Below are 18,165 nucleotides of genomic sequence, written 5' to 3'. Positions count from 1 at the left end.
GTTTGTTTTTTTTTTTTTTAATTAATCAACAACATCCGACAAATTCACTTTCTCTTTCTTCGATGAACAAAAGTCAGCTGGATCCTTCGAACAACTGATTTCTTCGAAATCCATTTTATCTTTCGAAAACAGTTATCAATCGAACCAGTTATCTTTCGAAAACTGGTATCAAAATATCTTTCGAAATCTGTTGATGATCCTTTCAAGTTTGTGAGATAATCCTTCGAGAAAAGAATAATCTTTCGAAGGTTGTGAAGTTGACTTTTCTGGCACATGTCAGATCTGAATCTGACACACATCAGCTGCTGTCAGAACTGATCTTTCAAAAATTTGACCCTTCGAAACAAGAATGATCCTTCGAAGATAGTTGGGTTGACCTTTCGAGGTTGTTTTTGGGTGGAGGTTGATCCTTCGATTGAATGGCAGACCTTTCGAAGTTCTTCACATCTTTCAACACATGAAGATGTGAAGAACACCAAGAACACAGACATCTGGGTAAATTTCAGATTCGATGAAAACGTTTTGAAAACGGTTTTTGATGATGATAACTTGAATTTTTAGGAGAAAAACATAAAACCCAACACTCGTTTTATCACAGATCTGAATATTCGGGTTCAGATCTGAGCTTTTCTCATCTTCACCATTTTTACATCTTGAACAAAAACCCACGAAAATCACAGATCTAGAGCACATGTGACTTAGTAAACGGTTAGTTTTACTAAATCGGGCACCATGGCTCTGATACCAATTGTAGGTCCAGGTTTCGGGATCCAATCCGTGATTTTCATGATAATGTTCAAAGATGGAAGAGATAAGAGAGGATAAACATAACAAACTTTGTATTAATCCGGTAATAAACATTACAAGTCGGCCCGATTACATGATAACCGAACTAATACCAAAGAAGTATACATCCAGGGAGAAATCAAGTGGTGATTTCTCCCGGTGAGGACTCAAACCTCCATTCACTCTCTAGCACACACTTGTGCTCTCACTCTTATGTTTTACAAGACAAGGTGTTGGTATTTATACCAAACACAGGTTGCACAGTCGAAGGATCAAACTGACTGGTCGACAGATCATCTGTCGACTATCCAGCTTTCGAAAGACACATACATACCTCGAAGGATCACATATCCTTCGAGGTCCATCCTTCGATGGATATCTTTCGAGCTTATCCTTCGACACCAACATTAACAACCATAACTTGTCTTGCAACAACACACGGTCAACCGAATAACCCTCTCGTTTGACCACTTCAAACGAGCGGGTCTATACACGTTCGATAGACCGTTTCACTAACTATTACAATTTCAGCGTAAAATAATAACTAATCTATTCGACAAGCATCGGACACAAAATCTGCATCAACAGCCGCATCACTGCCTGCGGTAACATCTGACGTTACCGCGTCCTTTTGCTTGTGATCAAGAAATACGCGAGATGCGGTGCCAGCCGCATCGTCGCCTGTGGTGACTGTTGCTGTTGTCCAGCTTCCTTGTATTGATAGAAGTGTTCACTGGACGCGGTGCCAGGCCGCATCGCTGTGAATACTTCCGTTTTCATACACCAGATGTGATGCTATGCCGCATCACTCTACCGTTCTAATATTCCAGGTAAGTCTTCCTCCATCACTGGATAGATTGGATTCAACCACTGTGTCGATGCGTTCCCGCACGGACATAAGTAGGCTGTTAGCTAATGGGGGTTTTGATAAGGGTAATAGTCACTCGCGGTCGATGCTGACACGAGATCTGGGACCATACCCCTTCAAGTCCCCCCCAGTCTAGTGTTGCTGCCATATGCAAGTTGCATGTGGGAGGAGTACTGGACTATGGTGTTTAAAAGGTAGTCTGGAGTCTGGAGAAGATCCTAGGCCATGTGGATGGTCTTTGTTTTTTGTAAATAAAGCTGGAGGTCTGGAAGAGTCATTTGATGCCTCTTCCGTACCGGTGAGAATGATTCGTCTGATGCGAAATTCTCAGTCTCGGGTTGGGTGCATTTATAACAGTCGACAGTCTTCATAATATTGTAATCGATAGTGAACATTTATTATCAATCGACAGTGGAGTTAAAGCATTACATCAACAAACGGCAGTGGGTAAAGTATATTGTATATGTATGCATGCTAAATCGGTCCTAGCCCAAACCCAAGTCCAACCAAATCCAAGACCGGCCCAACATTGTGCCCACCATAAAAAGCTGATAACAATCAAAATCCTCGTGATCATGGTGTTTACAGATGAAAAAGTAATATTAGAGCCGAAAAAAAAGGATATTTGTGTATCAAGAGTGCTCGTTTAAAGTTAAACGAGCAAGCTCAGTTTGTGCTCATATAAACCCATACATAGTTCGCATACCAAAAAAACAAAACAAATCCTAAAGTGGATACCCAAACTCAATGTACTAATTAAACAGATTTCACTAAACCAATTTCAATTTTAGCTTACCATCAAATCTTGCACCAATGCATAATAATGATTCAAAGTGCTATTGTTTTGAAACGATCAGTGTCAAACTACAAGAATATATGTTGGTGGTAACTTTGATAACCGAATAATAACGTGGAACAAACCATACTCTGCATTTAAGATTCTCCGAAGTGTTTTGCCAATCGATCATAATACTGTTTTTCCTGTAACAAAACAAAAAAGGTGCATGACTTTTGAAAAAAAGGTCTAGCTAGAGGTAATGACGATTTGTAAAGATAGATAGAGCTAGATTATTATATACCGCTTCTGAGACAGAAGGTGAGACTTTTCTAAATACTCGCTCAAAATGAACTGCTTTAATAATAGAGAAAATTACCATTTTAGCCAAGAAAATAGTCAATTTACCATTTCAGCCAAGTCATGAGTCTTTGGAAGGACCATCTCTATTCCCAATGCGGCTGATGCCTCTTTTTGTTGCTTTTTTCTGTCAGCCAATCATCTATCGACACGTGTAACAGTAATGATTACTTCCAGAGTGACTCATCCAGACTCATCCAAAGCCTCTAATAAGAGGCAAGCCGGATGGCTTGCGTCTGGCTCAAGAGATAGCACATTATTTTATGCGTCCGTACGAGACCCGTCGGATGAGTTTGTAACGCAACAAAAAGTCAGGTTCCGAGACGCATCACTTGAGTCGGCCGACGCAAGGCAGGCGTTTGGGTCAGAGCAATCACATCAGTCACATCACAGTCCTGTCAAAAATTTTGTGGAAGATCTTGAGTGATTTGCGACGCTTGCCATGCGTCGCAAAGGCATCAACTTAACTACTTGCGACGCTTGCTGTCACAAATATAAGATCTTGAAGTTGCGACGCTTACTATCCGTCGCTAACGAATGCAAGTTAATTTTTTTTTTTTTAAATATGCATACTTACCGGTTTATTAAATACCGGTTTATCTTAAAGTTTTACTAACTTTACTTTGAACGGTCACCTTGATAATAAACGTTGATAATAAACGTTTATTGTAACGTTGTAAGCGTTAAAAAAATACAAACGTTCGGCGAAATAAAACAAAACAACATTAAAAAGTACTTAGATTTATAGTTAAACAAACGTTCGGCGAAACAAATTTCACATTAAACAATATTTGGACGCGGTAAGCAACGCCAAAAATACAATTTATCTGCCATAAACCTTCTATATGTCATAAATATTTCCTTCATATCACTATTGAGACTGATCGGTTTATCCGTGAGCAGATGTTCCATTATCATACATAGATAAACTGCTTCGTTACCAAACAGGGAGCTGCGAGACACGACGTAGTCGTCATTCATCTCAAATGACATTATTTTTTCCTGTTTTCCAGATTTTTTCCAGTATTGCATGTCAACCAATACTGCTCCTAGATATACCGCAATTTTTGTAAGCTTGGGAATGACAACTTGTCGGTATTTCTCGCCTTCGCAAATGTCTGCACAGGGATACATTAACAGTTGTTGGGTCGCCAGGTCGAGTCGTAGCATTAGCCATTCCTTATTTTCTAGCGGTATAGGAAAAAAAACGTAATCAACGTCAAAAAAGGATGGGTACGGCTTGAACTTACCATTGCAATAAGTTGCCACGTTTTTTGGAACGGAGTCCAATAAACACTCATAAAACTTTGGTGGTAGAATTGTCCAACGAAGATTTAACATAGGCTCTTTCAAAATTTTTCTAGTTCTCCAAGACATCAGTCTACCAACCCAGCCTTCAATATATGCTGTAAAAAAAAAGTTTAATTTAGTTACAGATGCATTTAATAAAAACAATTTTTTTAACATAGTAGTTTATATATTTTACTGTTTCGTTGAGGTTGCCGTTAGAACGAAATCCCAACAAAGTTCCCCAAAAGTTTTTGTCGAGCTGAACGTATCTAGTAAAAACCGCCGAATAACAAAACGGAGCGTCTCCGCTACGATAGAATTCTACCACATCTTTAGACCAATTCTCGTTTTCGTCGTCTGGTATCGCCCACCTACCTCTGTTGTGCTGGTGTAAGCTATGTCTATTATGTACATAGTCACCTTCATCAATATCACGTCGATTTTCAATTTCCTTAGTAGATTTCCCGCTTTCGTTTGCATTTGCCAGCCTTCTCCATCGACTTAGTATCCAACTTGATGCCTTTTTAGCGGGTTGAGAGGAGTATTCGTCACTCGCTAACTCTTTTCCTCTCCGATTCGACATAAATAAATAATTTCTGTCTAAAAATCTTTGCAAATGTGATGATTTTTTTAGTGTACGTTATTTTTTTTATCATTAATATGGCGATTTATATAAAACTTTTGCCAAAATAAAAACAATAGTACTTTTACTGTAGAGACGCATAAGAAATTGTGGCAAACTCATTAGATAGGTTCCAAACTCATTAGATAGGTTTCAAACTCATCAAACCATGTGCAAACTCATTCGATGCGTCCCAAACTCATCAAAACACGTGCAAACTCTTAAATATTCAAAGTCAACGTTCAGTGCTCACGTGGACGCATCACAATCGGGTTACTGGTTCCCACCTCTTGACGGAGATCCGACCCTTCAAGTTCTATCCGGCGGTGGTGTGTCGGAGATCCGGCCGTTCAAACTCAGATCAGTCATTCTTTTGAAGAAGATTCCACCTTTCTTACTCTGATCCGTCATACCGTGGTTCCATGTAGTGCTCATCTACACGATTAGGGATTCTGACCCGAAGAGGTGTGACCCGAACCGATGTAAATTTGTTGAAGACGATCCGACCCGACCCGTCAAACCGCCATCGTTTCTCTCTCGGGGACCACAATGGACTGGAATTGTTGGGATGATTTCCCTTTACCACCCATCAACAATGCAGATGACCTCATGCATTCTGCCACTGCATTCGTGGACAATGCCGCTCCTTCCGCCAAACCGGTAAGCAAACCATGTGTTCTTATAGATTTATTATTATTTTGGTTATAATCTTGCCTTTATGTTTTTTCTGCATTTCATTATGATTGTTTAGGTTAAGAATCCTAGAATTAGAGTTAGAGCTGTTTGGACAATCATCGATAGGATCAAGAAAACAGTCACTGCAAGGATACAACTTAGGTTGAGGGATAGTGTCTTCGGGCACTATTTGGATATTGAGTCTGTGATTTGTGAAAGCCCATTGTTGCTCTGTGTTGCCCGACATCAAGCTTTCACTGAAAACCCTAGTCATGGAATATGTTACATGTTCGGCAATGATTCAGTCTTGTTTACCCCCTTACAGTTTTGTGTTATCACCGGGTTAAGATTTGGGGAGTACCCAAATGTCATATTCAACGAGTCAGCCAATTCTTTCAAATCTAGGATATTTCCAGGGAAAAGGGTGGTTAAACAACGCGACTTGAACGAGATTTTCACTTCAGACTGGTCAAACTTTTCGGAGGATGATTGTCTCCGTATCTGCCTTTTGATGATAGTAGGGTTAGCTTTTAAAGGCACTCAAAGTCACGAAACCATAGATATGAAGTTGATGAATCTTGTTGATGACTTAGAAGCATGGAACCATTTCCCGTGGGGCAGTTATCTTTGGGAGAGCACCTATTCACATGTCTACGATATGACTCGACGTCACGTACCCGGTAACGCAGGTTTCAATTTGCCTGGATGCGTTTGGCCATTCAAGGTAATGATTTCTGTGTTGGATAAACAATCCTATCTTTCTTACTGGTTAATGATTATCGTTTATATGTGCAGATGTGGATTTTAGAAATTTTCCCAGAGTTTAAACAGATGGAAAAATTTTATAAATCACCCAGAATTCCTAGATTTCTAAGTTGGGGCCCGGGGACACGGCTTACGATTACAACTGTCGAGCGAATTTTGGAAACAGCAAAGACGGTATTACGATATATTTGTACTATTTTTGAGGTGTATATTCTTTTGATTAATACTATCAATGATCTGATTTAACTTGCAGAATGATTTATACCGTCCAATACTAGATGTAAGCGCCACTAGCGATGAAAGGCAGTGTGAATGGTACAGAGATAGTGAACAGTATTTACGTGCTGTTGGCATATTGAATCAACCGGTGATTACCAGGCAGCCCAGTTTCCAGACAATACACACTATTGGTAATCAAAAACCAAAAGATTGTTTTGGTGATGGGTTTCAGTGTTTTGGATCGTCTTTCAACATGAAAGATGCCAAAGAATCAAAGAAAAGAAGATCTGTGACTATTTCGGGATTACAATATTCAATTCCTGATGAAATACAGACATTCTTGGTGGAAGAATTTAAATCAATTCTGGACAATTGGCTTCATGCGAATAACCCGAGGCTTAGTCAGCTAATAAAGTCCGATGTAGGTGTTCAATTACAACTGTTTTATGTTTTTTTTTGATGTTTATATATGTCAATAATGACTTTCATCTTGTGCAGCTCACTAGTCAGAAGGGTGAAAACCGTACTGGTGATGACGATGAAAAGGTAATGTTGTGGTTTACTGCTAGTTATGATACCCATTTGTTCATTAATCATTGGTAGGGGTTCAATTACAACTGTTTTATGTTTTTTTGATGTTTATATATATCAATAATGACTTTCATCTTATACAGCTCACTAGCCAGAAGGGTGAAAACCGTTCTGGTGATGACGATGAAAAGGTAATGTTGTGGTTTAATCCTAGTTATGATACCCATTTGTTCATTAATCATTGGTAGGGGTTCAATTACAACTGTTTTATGTTTTTTTGATGTTTATATATGTCAATAATGAATTTCATCTTATACAGCTCACTAGCCTGAAGGGTGAAAACCGTTCTGGTCATGACGATGAAAAGGTAATGTTGTGGTTTAATGCTAATTATCATATAGTTAATTACAGTTTATGTATTCAGGTGGAAGACGACCTGTTCGAAAACGACAACGATGCTCCTGTTTATCATGTGCCAACAGACAAAATGCAACCGTCTAATCCTCCTGTAAGCCAACTTGTTCGTTAATTAGCAAGATGTTATTGTTTTGGTAAAGTTGGGCTGATGAAGCCAACGGAGTGTGATTTTTTTTAAAAAATTTATTTTGTTAGGATGATGCCGCCGAGATTGCATTATTGCGTCGGTCGGAAAGGTTATGGAAACCGTCTGCATGTACGCTATCACCTTATGTTGTTATGAAGAGGGTGTCAAAGAAAAAAAAGAAAACGAAGAAAGAGATGCAAACGGAAGATAGTGCCGATGCAAACGAAAGAGATGCAAACGAAAGTACTCTTGAAAAAATCAAGAGTTGGTATGAAAGTGAATTTGCTAAAGTTTGCAAAACAGATTTAAGATTGCGGCGGCTTGGGACGTTGATGGGCGGTGAAGTTGGTCCTGATTTTTGGATGTCTTTGATGGGCGACAAAGGAAACGGTTGGTTATCCGATGATGTAAGAATGATAATGTTTTGTTTCTTATGTTATTTATGTTTTAAAAAAAACTTAGTATTTAATCATCATAAAAAACAGCATTTATACGCTTGGATGATTACGATGTATGAGACGAGGAAACCAACCGACCGGTGGAGCATTCTACCGCCTTACTTTCAAATGACCTTATTTGAATGTGAGTCGAAACGGAAGGCGAGGTGTTATTTCGATGGCTCCTTGGAGCCTGTGCCTCCAATCGCCGATGTCGACGAGGTAAGTGTTATGTTGTTATTGTAATCATCCAAGCGTATTAATGCTATATGTTTTATGTCTCGCTATGTTTGTGAATGAAACAGGTTTATGTACCGTTGAATATTCCAAGATTGCATTGGTTTTTAGGGGTATTCAACCTTCGAGATGAAACCTTTACAATATATGACAGGTAATTGGACATGTTTTTGAATAAGCAGTTCTCTTATTTGTACTTGTGCAATAGTTCAACAGGCTTTATAATTCTATAAAAAAATTGTAACTTGTGCAGTCTTTCGGAGTGTGCAAGTATGGCCATGAGAAGAACAGAGGTTGTCTGTAAAATGAATGTTGCCTTCGACGTATGGCTACGCATCAACGGCTACTACGCGGACAAGCCATTGAAGATGTCTCTCCCGTTCAAAACGATCTACCCAGACAAAGTGCCCCAACAATCAGGCGGTCTCGGAGATTGCGGGATTTGGGTTTGCATTTTCCAAGAAAGGTTAATCAAGAAACAACCAATATTTCAAGACGAAGACACGGCTGTGGTTGCGAAGCAAATGAGGCAAAGGCTAACGGTGTTATTCTACGAAAGTCTCTTACCAGAAAATTTTGATATCGTGTCCACTAGCAACAAAATGCAAAACGACTCGGATCATGAGGGTTAATGTTGATGATTTTTTGGGTTATGGAATGTGTCTCGCTATGTTTGTGAATGAAACAGGTCATGTGTTTTGGTTGTGGAATATGTATGCTACTTTGTTTTTTTTTTTAGAATTTTGTTGGTGGGCCGGTTCCTGTTAAAGGTAGAAAGGGCCTACCGGATTTGGATGTTTACATGTATTTGTTTGTGGGCCGGTCATGTATTTTGTTTGTGGGCCGGTCATGTATTTTGTTTGTGGGCCGGTCATGTATTTTGTTTGTGGGCCGGTCATGTATTTTGTTTGTGGGCCGGTTCCTTGTTTTAATGAAACAGGTAATGTTTTTTGTTTGTGAAACTGGTCATGTATTTTGTTTTAATGTAACCTTGTTTTAATGAAACATACACGGGCCTACCAATTTGTAAATAAGCCCACTTTTACACGGGCCTACCAATCATATGTTTGACTGTAAATATAAAATTGGAATTTGGAAATTGATTGTCATCACCTATATATGTTTGCATTCCTCCCAAAACCTGCTACCACCAACCGAGCTTCTTTCCCAAAACCGATCCCACCAACCGAAGAATAAATGTCTCAAAAATCAGCTTCCTCCTCATCCAACAAATCTACTCAGTTCGTGGAACCTTCTAATTTCATATGTTCGTGTGGAGCGGCAACCTGCTACAAGCTTTCAACAAATCTACCATTGAAGATGTCTCTCCCGCATTGGGAATAGAGATGGTCCTTCCAAAGACTCATGACTTGGCTGAAATGGTAAGTTGACTATTTTCTTGGCTAAAATGGTAATTTTCTCTTAATAATATGTCGGGTGTCACCTAGAGATGTCCCTTCATGACCGGCAGCTATAATTTTACTAATTCTTTCTTCATGAGCAGCCAATGAAGCTTTCTTCATCTGAATATGGTAAAAACTCAAACAAATAAGAGAAAACCGTATTTGTTAGCTAGAAAAGGGTACATGAATTTCTGACACGACACGACAGGAACCTAATACAAAATTCGTGGGTTTAGGTTTAGCCTAAACAGGTTCGGGTTGGTTTTATGTTAAACCCATGAACATGTTTAACTAATTAAACAGGTGAGGATCAGATTGACATGGTCAACCGGCTTAGTTTTATAATTTTCTTTAAAAAAATTATGTTGTAACTTAAACTGTTTGTTATAAGTTAAAAGGGTCGAGTTCGTGTCGTGTTTGGGTTGGGTTGGTGTAATTTTTTTTGGTTTGTGTCGGGTTTGATCCGCCAACCCACAAACAAAGCCCATCCCCCCCCCCCTACTATCAAATGATGCTACGCTGAACTTATTAAAAGTAAGTTTTGCGTATTTTCATAACAAAAGGCAACAAACATGCATGTACATGATTGCATTTTTTATCATTGTAACTTATTAGCATTTTTACAAAAAAAAAAAAAAAAAAAAAAAAAACAACAAACAAACCAGTTTTGAAAGATCTGCTCCACTGAAATTTGCACATCTCTGAGCAATAGCAATCAAGTCCACATCAGCATCTAATCGCCTATTCTTAGAAAGAGCTTTTAAGATCAACACACGCTCGTCTTGGTTTGGCAGAGGGACATACATGTTTTCCCCAAACCTTCCGGGCCGTAAGAGTGCTGAGTCTACCGCATCTGGTCTACAATAAATAAAACCCCAATAAAATCAATAACTATAAATCATTCATCATGATTAAGTAGTTTTATAGCCCATACTTGTTGGTAGCACCAATTACGTAAACTCCCTTACGTTGATCACCACCATCTAGCTCTGTCAAGAACTGCAAAGAATAGAGAATTTTCATTTTTTTAATGGAATAAGATTATGTGTGTATAAATTTTTTATATTTATAAATATTGATACACAACAAGCAAGATTAACAATAAGTTTGCTTACCTGGTGTACAACTCGAGTGGCAACCCAATTCCCGTCAGTTTCACGCTTAGTTGTAATAGCATCTACCTAAAATATTGATTCAAAAAAAAAATGTAATGACATTTGTCAAAATCAATCCTAGAGCAAAAGGTTAAATAAAAAATTTAAGAAAAAACCTCATCAAAGAATAATATGCATGGAGAACATGTCCTTGCGCGACTGAAATGAGTCCGCAATGCCAATTCACTCTCGCCGACGTATTTGTTCAGAAGCTCAGGGCCCTTCATGATTGATAAGATATAGTGTCAATTTAAGGAAATAAAAAATCAGGTAGATAGAAAGAAAGGAATAGAATCCGTGACAGACCTTAATGTGTATAAAATTTGCTCCTGCTTCGTTAGCAACAGCTTGGGCAATCAATGTTTTTCCACAACCAGGAGGTCCATAAAGCAAAAACCCCGTCTCCAAATCATCTTTGATATCCTAAACGAATATAAACTTAACGATGAAAAGTATTTGTTTTCATGAATGAAGTATTTGTTTCACACACAGACACATACACATTTATGCTAAATCTACCTCACACTCATCAGGATATTTTATACGGCTGATAATGTGAGTGTAAAACTCCCTTCTAAGCGAATGAAGACCTCCAATGTCTTCCCATTTGACATTTGGAATGCTCGTGAACCCTTCTCTTTTAGAAGAGGGTTGAACCAGCTTGGCAGCTGCCTGTATATCATTTTTGAAAAAAGAATCAACAACAATTATTAAACGAATTTGATAAGTAACAAACAACTGTCTTGTAATACCTCAAAATCAGACGTTGTGATCCTATAGCTGGCATGCTCTTCATGAGTCCATGGCTTCTTCAACCAGTTTTTATTTTGTATGGCGTTTGTACTTTCTGTAGGAAGTTCCAACTTTCTTTTATAAAACACTCTCCTTATAGCAAGGCCACCAGCTGTGTTCACCAAACGATCTAAATCGACTCCAACAAAACCAGGAGTTGACCTCGCAATTTTCATCAGGTCAAAATCACCTTCAAGTTTTTTATCTCGTGTAAGCACAGAAAGAATCTTGTATCTTGTATCTTCATTTGGAGGACCTAAACTGATTTCCAAATCAAAACGTCCTGGTCTTCTTAACGCTGGGTCGAGCGCATCAGGTCTATTGGTAGCACCAATCACCAAAACATATCCCGGTTTGCCATTTGGCATTTCTGTGGTTTCTAAAGTGTCATCTGGTTCAGATGTCCTATGAGATTCATCCATACACGTCATTAGTTGTGTCACGATTCTTTTTTCCATCTCCCTTTGAAGGTTTTCTCTTTTTGAAGCAATTGCATCAATCTCGTCAATGAAAACTATAGATGGTGCAGTCCTGTTTGCTTTTGAAAATAGCTCTCTTATATTCTCTTCAGATTCACCTGATAAATCAAATAATTATAAACCAACACGTGAAAGCGTGACTTGACAACCAACACGTGTTTATCTCATTTACTTTTCATACTTTTGGTTTCCTTGCACCAGAGGTTGTGGCTCTACTTAGGCAAGTCCAGACTGTCATGCATAGTAATGTTATGACCCTCGAGATCTATGGATGCAGTTTTTTAAAGACTTGGTTTTGCTACAAAAAGGGGTAGCAGCGCAGCTTGTTGCCCGTTTACCTTCTGTTTCGTTGTAAATTCCAATATAGTTGTAATCGCAATAGTAGCTTTTTACAAAACAATTACAATTCTATAATAAGGTAAATATTCTTTCATGCAAGTTATTTGGCTAAATGATTACAACCCTATCTCCTGGGATAGAGGAAAGGTTTACTGCGTATTTTTGTGTGTTTGTTTGTTAATACATAAAACTAAGGCTGGCAAATCGTGTCTTAACAGTTTAACAGGTTTCTGACGGCACGCACAACATAAGTTTCAAACATGATTACGACTCGTTTAACTACTTTCTACCTCATGTTTATAAAACATTTTTATGTTTTATGTACAAAGATGAATAAATGATAGATCCTAACATTGTAATATTAATTATTTTAAAAATTAAAAAAGTCAAAGGGTGTATTTTTCAGTCAAACAGGTCTAATCGTGTCTTAAGAGGTACCCAATTGCCAGCCCTACATAAAACTTTTACAAACTTATTGGAGGGCTTAACCGACTACAAAACTAAGAGCGAAAAAATAACTTTAACTTATATCATGTAAAGTGAACCTTAACATTACCAAAACCTTAAAAATTGATATCATATCCAAATCACAATAAACATACAAAAAGTAAACACACTACCTGATACACCGGAGACCAACTCAGGGGCCGAAATCTTATAAAACGAAGCCCCGGACTCATTAGCAATGGCACGAGCTAGTAGCGTCTTTCCACACCCAGGCGGCCCATGTAACAAAACACCAGCCGTCGCTCTTAGCCCGAGGCTTGGATAAAGATCCGGACGAAGCAAAGGAACAATCACCTCCATTTCCAGCTGATCCAACACATCATCCATACCACCAATGTCATCAAACCTTGGCCCGTTGTTATTCGATTTCCTTGACCCGGCTTTTACCATGGGCTCTAACTCTATATTTTTACGTATTGTTGACCCGCTGTATTTGTTTCGCAGCATTGATTTAGTAAAATCAAACCCCGGCTCGAATTGCTGGCTCTCATTCTCGAAAGACAAAACCGTATGTGTACTACTCGATTCCAGTTCTGATGGTTCTGTTTGTAGCTCAATTCCTCTACCCTTAATTTCAATTTTCTTCGCTTTTTTGCTTGCTGAAGACTGTGACATAACGTCATCGTCTTCTTCATAGTTAGCAGTTAATTTCCGCTTCTTGTCGTTGTTGTTATGAACATCTAGTGTTTGTTTCACCATCCTTGTGAAGAGTTGGTGCCTGTAACGACCGTATTCCGGATATTTAGCCCGGAGACCGTCGATGAGTTTGTCGATGGACGGTATAGAGGTGCCGTAGGTCTCCTTTACGCGGTGGCGGAGGATCTTTTCGAACATTAACGACTTCTTGTTCTTGCCTGCTTTACCCATTGGTGACGCAGCAGTTGCAGGTTAAGTGTTTGACAAGGACAATAGGATCGATGAGGTTTATATAGGTTTCGTTTGGAAGTTAGGGTTTTAATTTTTTTTATTTACAAGCCAGCTGGATTTCTTCCAAGGTTGTTGATTAGGGCTGCAAACTGCGAAATCAGAATATGAACATCTATATTCTATAACAACAGCGCCGGCCCAAGGGTAATTAAACCCAAGCAAGGGCTTTAGGCTAGTGGTGCATAAATCGGGTTATCTGAATACCTGGTTCCGGGTATGGAACCGGGTTCGAGTATGATCGGGTTCTACAAAATCGGGTATTGACAATACCCGGGTCGGGTCCGGGTTTTATATAAAAAATGTATACCATATATACCCGGGTTCGGGTCGGGTTTTCTAATACTCGGGTATTATAATACCCTATTTTCGGGTTCGGGTAGAGTCGGGTATGGATCAGGTTGGGTTCGGGTTTGGTTTGGGTATGCCTCGGGTGTTAATTTTTTTTTGATAAATCATAGAAATATAAAATACAAAACCTTTTTATTTCATAAAATATAGAAATACATGACACCTAAATAATTATTGAACCGGATCGAATAAGATGATGAACATAGATAGTTTCGAATAACTTGATCGTCTTCGTTTATTGTTCGTCATCAAAGACCCCTTTTATAGGGTATAGAGATACAAGGTAAACCAAACAAATGAACATAATACACTTTCTAACGGCTATATAGCCGTTACCAAGGTACAAAACTCGAAAAACACAAAAAAACGAAAAAACCTAAACAGGGTATTGGGAAACCCGGACCGGGTATTGAAAAAACCCGGTTTCGGGTTCGGGTTGAAACCGGGTACCCTTAAAACCCGGGTTGAAAACGAGTATAAAAAAAAACCGGTTCCGAGTTCGGGTTTTATAAAAGAAATGCATACCCAACCCCTACCCCATCGGTAGGGTCGGGTTCGTGTATAAAAAAACCCGGGTTTTATAATACCCGGTTTCGGGTTTTATTTTCTGGTCCGGGTACGAGTTTTTTGTGCACCACTACTTTAGGCCACCACTTGAATTGGGCCTCCAAATTAAAAATAGAATTTTTGATATGTATATTTAAATTCAAATTAAGCCGAGTAAATGCTGGTATCAAGTGTCTTAGTGATACATTGGTCTTAGTTAAAGAAGTGTTTAAGGGTTTGAGACATTGGCTAAGGTGATGATTGTTATTTACTTTTATTGAAGTACAAGCCCAACACACCTATTTTTAAGTATGAAACATATATGTTTGATTTTTTTTCCTTTTGTTTTTATGAACAAACCCTTAGAAACCTCAACTTTTCTATTTAATTATACCGGAAAAATATATCCCTTATTTTCTTTTTTAGCTCTAAATAAATTAATGGTGAAATCTTCCATCTTCATTCTATCAAACAAGAACCTCATTGTTGTTGATTTATCATGTTATTTATTAGATGGAAGTGTTCTTATTCTTAATATATGGGTTACAGAATCTTAAAATCCTTAAGCTATAATATGACTATTGGGAAGGGTGTAGGGCCACGGATTTTTTGTTTCCTTTGGGCCTCTAAATCGGTTGAGCCGGCCCTGTATAATAAACACAAAAAATTAACATAATCATAAGTGAAATCAGAATATAAACACCAATAATTAACTTATGAACTAACATTAACAAAAATAACAATTATCAACTGACACTAAACAAAAATCAGAATTGAAACAACAATTATTATAAGCATTTAACATAAAATCAGAATTAAACAATAAAAAGAACATTCTTTAAAAATAATTAAAAAATGAACATACCTGCGGCTGGAAGCAGGGGCAGATGAGGAACAGTAGGGGTTGACGATGAACAGCAGGGGTCGACGATGAATAGGGATCGACGACAATGGCAGCAAGTGACGGAGATGTGATGGTGGCGGAGGAGGTGGAGGTGGTGGTGGAGGTGTCGGCTGGGAGAAGGATGCTAGGGTTTTGAGATTAGCCAGAACCAAATAGTTTTGAGACCAACGTCGTCCTGGTCTGCATGGGACAGACATAGGAGGTGATAAAGTGTTTTTCAAAAGAACAAACAACCCCAAATATTAGTAATAATAATAACAAAGATCATTTTAATAATAATAACAATAGTGCTAATATTAATATTAAAATGTTATAATTAAAAAAACTTGTTTTTTAGTGGTAAGGGAGACTCTTGATATTCTAAGGGACCCAAGTTCGATTTCTATCATCTCCATTATTTTCTGCCGCACCTGGTGATAATGGGAGACTAGGCGAATAGGTGGAGATCGCTAGTTTGATCCTTGAACTGAGCGAGTTTCACCTCATCGCACTGTCGTGCCTTCGGGCGAGTGTTCACGGCCTTCGGCCTTAGGTGAGGGTTTTCCCTAGTTCAGAGGCAAGTGTATCTCGATGTGATGAATTTCGCCAGTAGCTTATTTAAAAGATTCGTTGCCCATTAAAAAATAAGGAAGAATTTTAAGTTAAAAAAAAATGGAAGACGGTGAAATCCTATATAAAGAAAGTTAAACTAACAAAACAAAATATTTAAAAGGTGAGAAAGAGGATACGTTTAACAACACCCTAAATACAAGTATTCTAATAGCCAAAATGGTCCCTGATGGTTTGCTCACTTTTGCCACTTTAGTCTAAAATCCAAAATTTTTAAATCTGGGTCCTTGAGGTTTGCATTTTGTTGTCATTTTAGTCCAAATTTCAAAAACTCCATTTTTTTACTGTTTCAACCAGCCTATTTTGTCATTTTGCGCAGGGGTATTCTGGGTTCTTGATCTGAGTTTGTTATAATAACTGATAAAAATGACCAAAATACCCCTGCACAAAAGGACAAAATAGGTTGGTTGCAACAGTAAAAAAATGGAGTTTTTGAAATTTGGACTAAAATGACAACAAAATGCAAACCTCAAGGACCCAGATTTAAAAATTTTGGATTTTGGACTAAAGTGGCAAAAGTGAGCAAACCTCAGGGACCATTTTGGCTATTAACTCTTTATTTTAATTTTCACTTTAACATGAGCTCTAGTGGTGAAAAAATTCCATGCCCCTCCTGTTTTTTATTCATGGCAATGAATTTATCATAATTACCTATAGATTACCTATACATTCAAATGAACAGTAACACTACAAAGGATAAGCCAATGGTATTGGTATCGGACCAGTACCGGTACCAAATTTACCAAACCGGATACATTTTCGGTACCGACTTTTTATATTTTCGGTACCGGTTTTTACCCTTAAATACTGGTACCATACCGGTGCCGTACCAGGTATATTCGGTACCGCTACCCACTTTTGGGGGTTTTTGGTACCCAGCTCATTCCTAACATCACATTCGAGCTCATGCCACGTAGCAACGCACATAATTTCACCGTTTAGATTGTTTTTCATACACGTGGTAAGTAAATTATATTTCGTTTGAATGAGGTTTTATATACACAACTTCTTTTGTTTTCTTTTTTGTCTTTTCTGTAACTTAGATATTTAAATTATTGATGAGCAAATGGTATCAAATTCTGTAATCAAACCGGTATCGTATCGGTACCAAATTTACTATACCAAATCATTTTTCATACCAATTTGGTACCCACCTTTTGGCGTTTTCAGAATCGTTACTTTAGGTTCGACACCGGTCTAGCATCATACCTGTATTTACTTATTTTTACCTTCAAATACCATAGTGTATAGTACCGAGCATTTTCGGTGCCGGTACCTAATTTTGATTATTTTCGGGATCGGTACTTTCAGGGCCATTACCGGTACCGAGCTCATCCATAGTTTTAAAGCGTTACTAACGTCATAACTGAACTACTGAACTGAAAACAACCGAATTTCCAACGTGTAGGACGTGTGGTCCTACTATTATATATCAGATTATTTAAAATCGTTTTTTTGGACTGAGTAACTATCGTTACTATGTCATTTTTATCTATGTTTTGATATTCAGTATCCATTTGCCGTTGTGGGCACGCGTTTTGCAGACATTGGATCCCCGTGGCAACGCGGGGTCGGAAAATCAACTAGTTGATGTTTGGAAAACCTCGTCATGAAATTGATGGAAATTGTAGGTCTTGGATTCAAATCCAGGCAAAGAGGAATTTTAATACTAATTTGGTGATACTAACTACTAACCCGGTTAGCGACATCCTAATCGTACGCCGTTCAAAAAAATAGCCACTTGCTCTATGTTGTAGGTCACATTGTCAAAGTAAATCATTATAGGATAATGAGTGATAGTTTGAATTATTAGACTATGTGTAGTGGGAGAGGGAAGATCCTTGGGTATTTTGCGTCATGTGGCAGTCCAGTTAGCATATGGGCATTATGTTAAAAGGGGTGTAGTGAGTCTTGAAATCTTGCAATGATTACTTGATTAGGTATTCTAATAGAATTAAATAAAAAATATAAAAAAAACAATCAAAAAAATGCTATTGGCCAAAGGTAAAGTTAAGGTGTTTAAAAAAACACACTCCAGCAATTTTTTT

At 38.1% G+C, this 18,165-nt stretch overlaps 1 protein-coding gene across 1 annotated transcript; it reads right to left on the bottom strand.

The window, feature by feature from the left end:
- Positions 1–9,512: 9,512 nt before the first annotated feature.
- Positions 9,513–13,596, bottom strand: LOC110889037 (cell division control protein 48 homolog C). The gene is made up of 9 exons (XM_022136527.2): positions 12,897–13,596; positions 11,419–12,035; positions 11,186–11,338; positions 10,973–11,089; positions 10,783–10,887; positions 10,628–10,693; positions 10,447–10,511; positions 10,175–10,370; positions 9,513–9,632 (listed from the first exon to the last, which is right to left on the bottom strand). The coding sequence occupies exons 1-9, from the start codon at positions 13,480–13,482 to the stop codon at positions 9,513–9,515; spliced, it is 2,025 nt and encodes a 674-aa protein (XP_021992219.2). The 5' UTR covers positions 13,483–13,596.
- Between the last annotated feature and the right edge of the window lie 4,569 nt (positions 13,597–18,165).

Source organism: Helianthus annuus, chromosome 11, assembly GCF_002127325.2.
Source record: "Helianthus annuus cultivar XRQ/B chromosome 11, HanXRQr2.0-SUNRISE, whole genome shotgun sequence".
NCBI lineage: Eukaryota > Viridiplantae > Streptophyta > Magnoliopsida > Asterales > Asteraceae > Helianthus > Helianthus annuus.
This window is presented reverse-complemented; position numbering and strand designations above follow the sequence as displayed.

Excerpts from the sequence above, each read along its gene's own strand:
- LOC110889037 (XM_022136527.2), bottom strand. The coding sequence starts at position 13,482 with ATGGTGAAACAAACACTAGATGTTCATAACAACAACGACAAGAAGCGG. Across the intron at positions 10,371-10,446 it reads GTAATTGGTGCTACCAACAA|ACCAGATGCGGTAGACTCAG; the intron begins GTATGGGCTATA and ends TATTTATTGTAG. Across the intron at positions 9,633-10,174 it reads GAGCAGATCTTTCAAAACTG|ATGAAGAAAGCTTCATTGGC; the intron begins GTTTGTTTGTTG and ends TACCATATTCAG.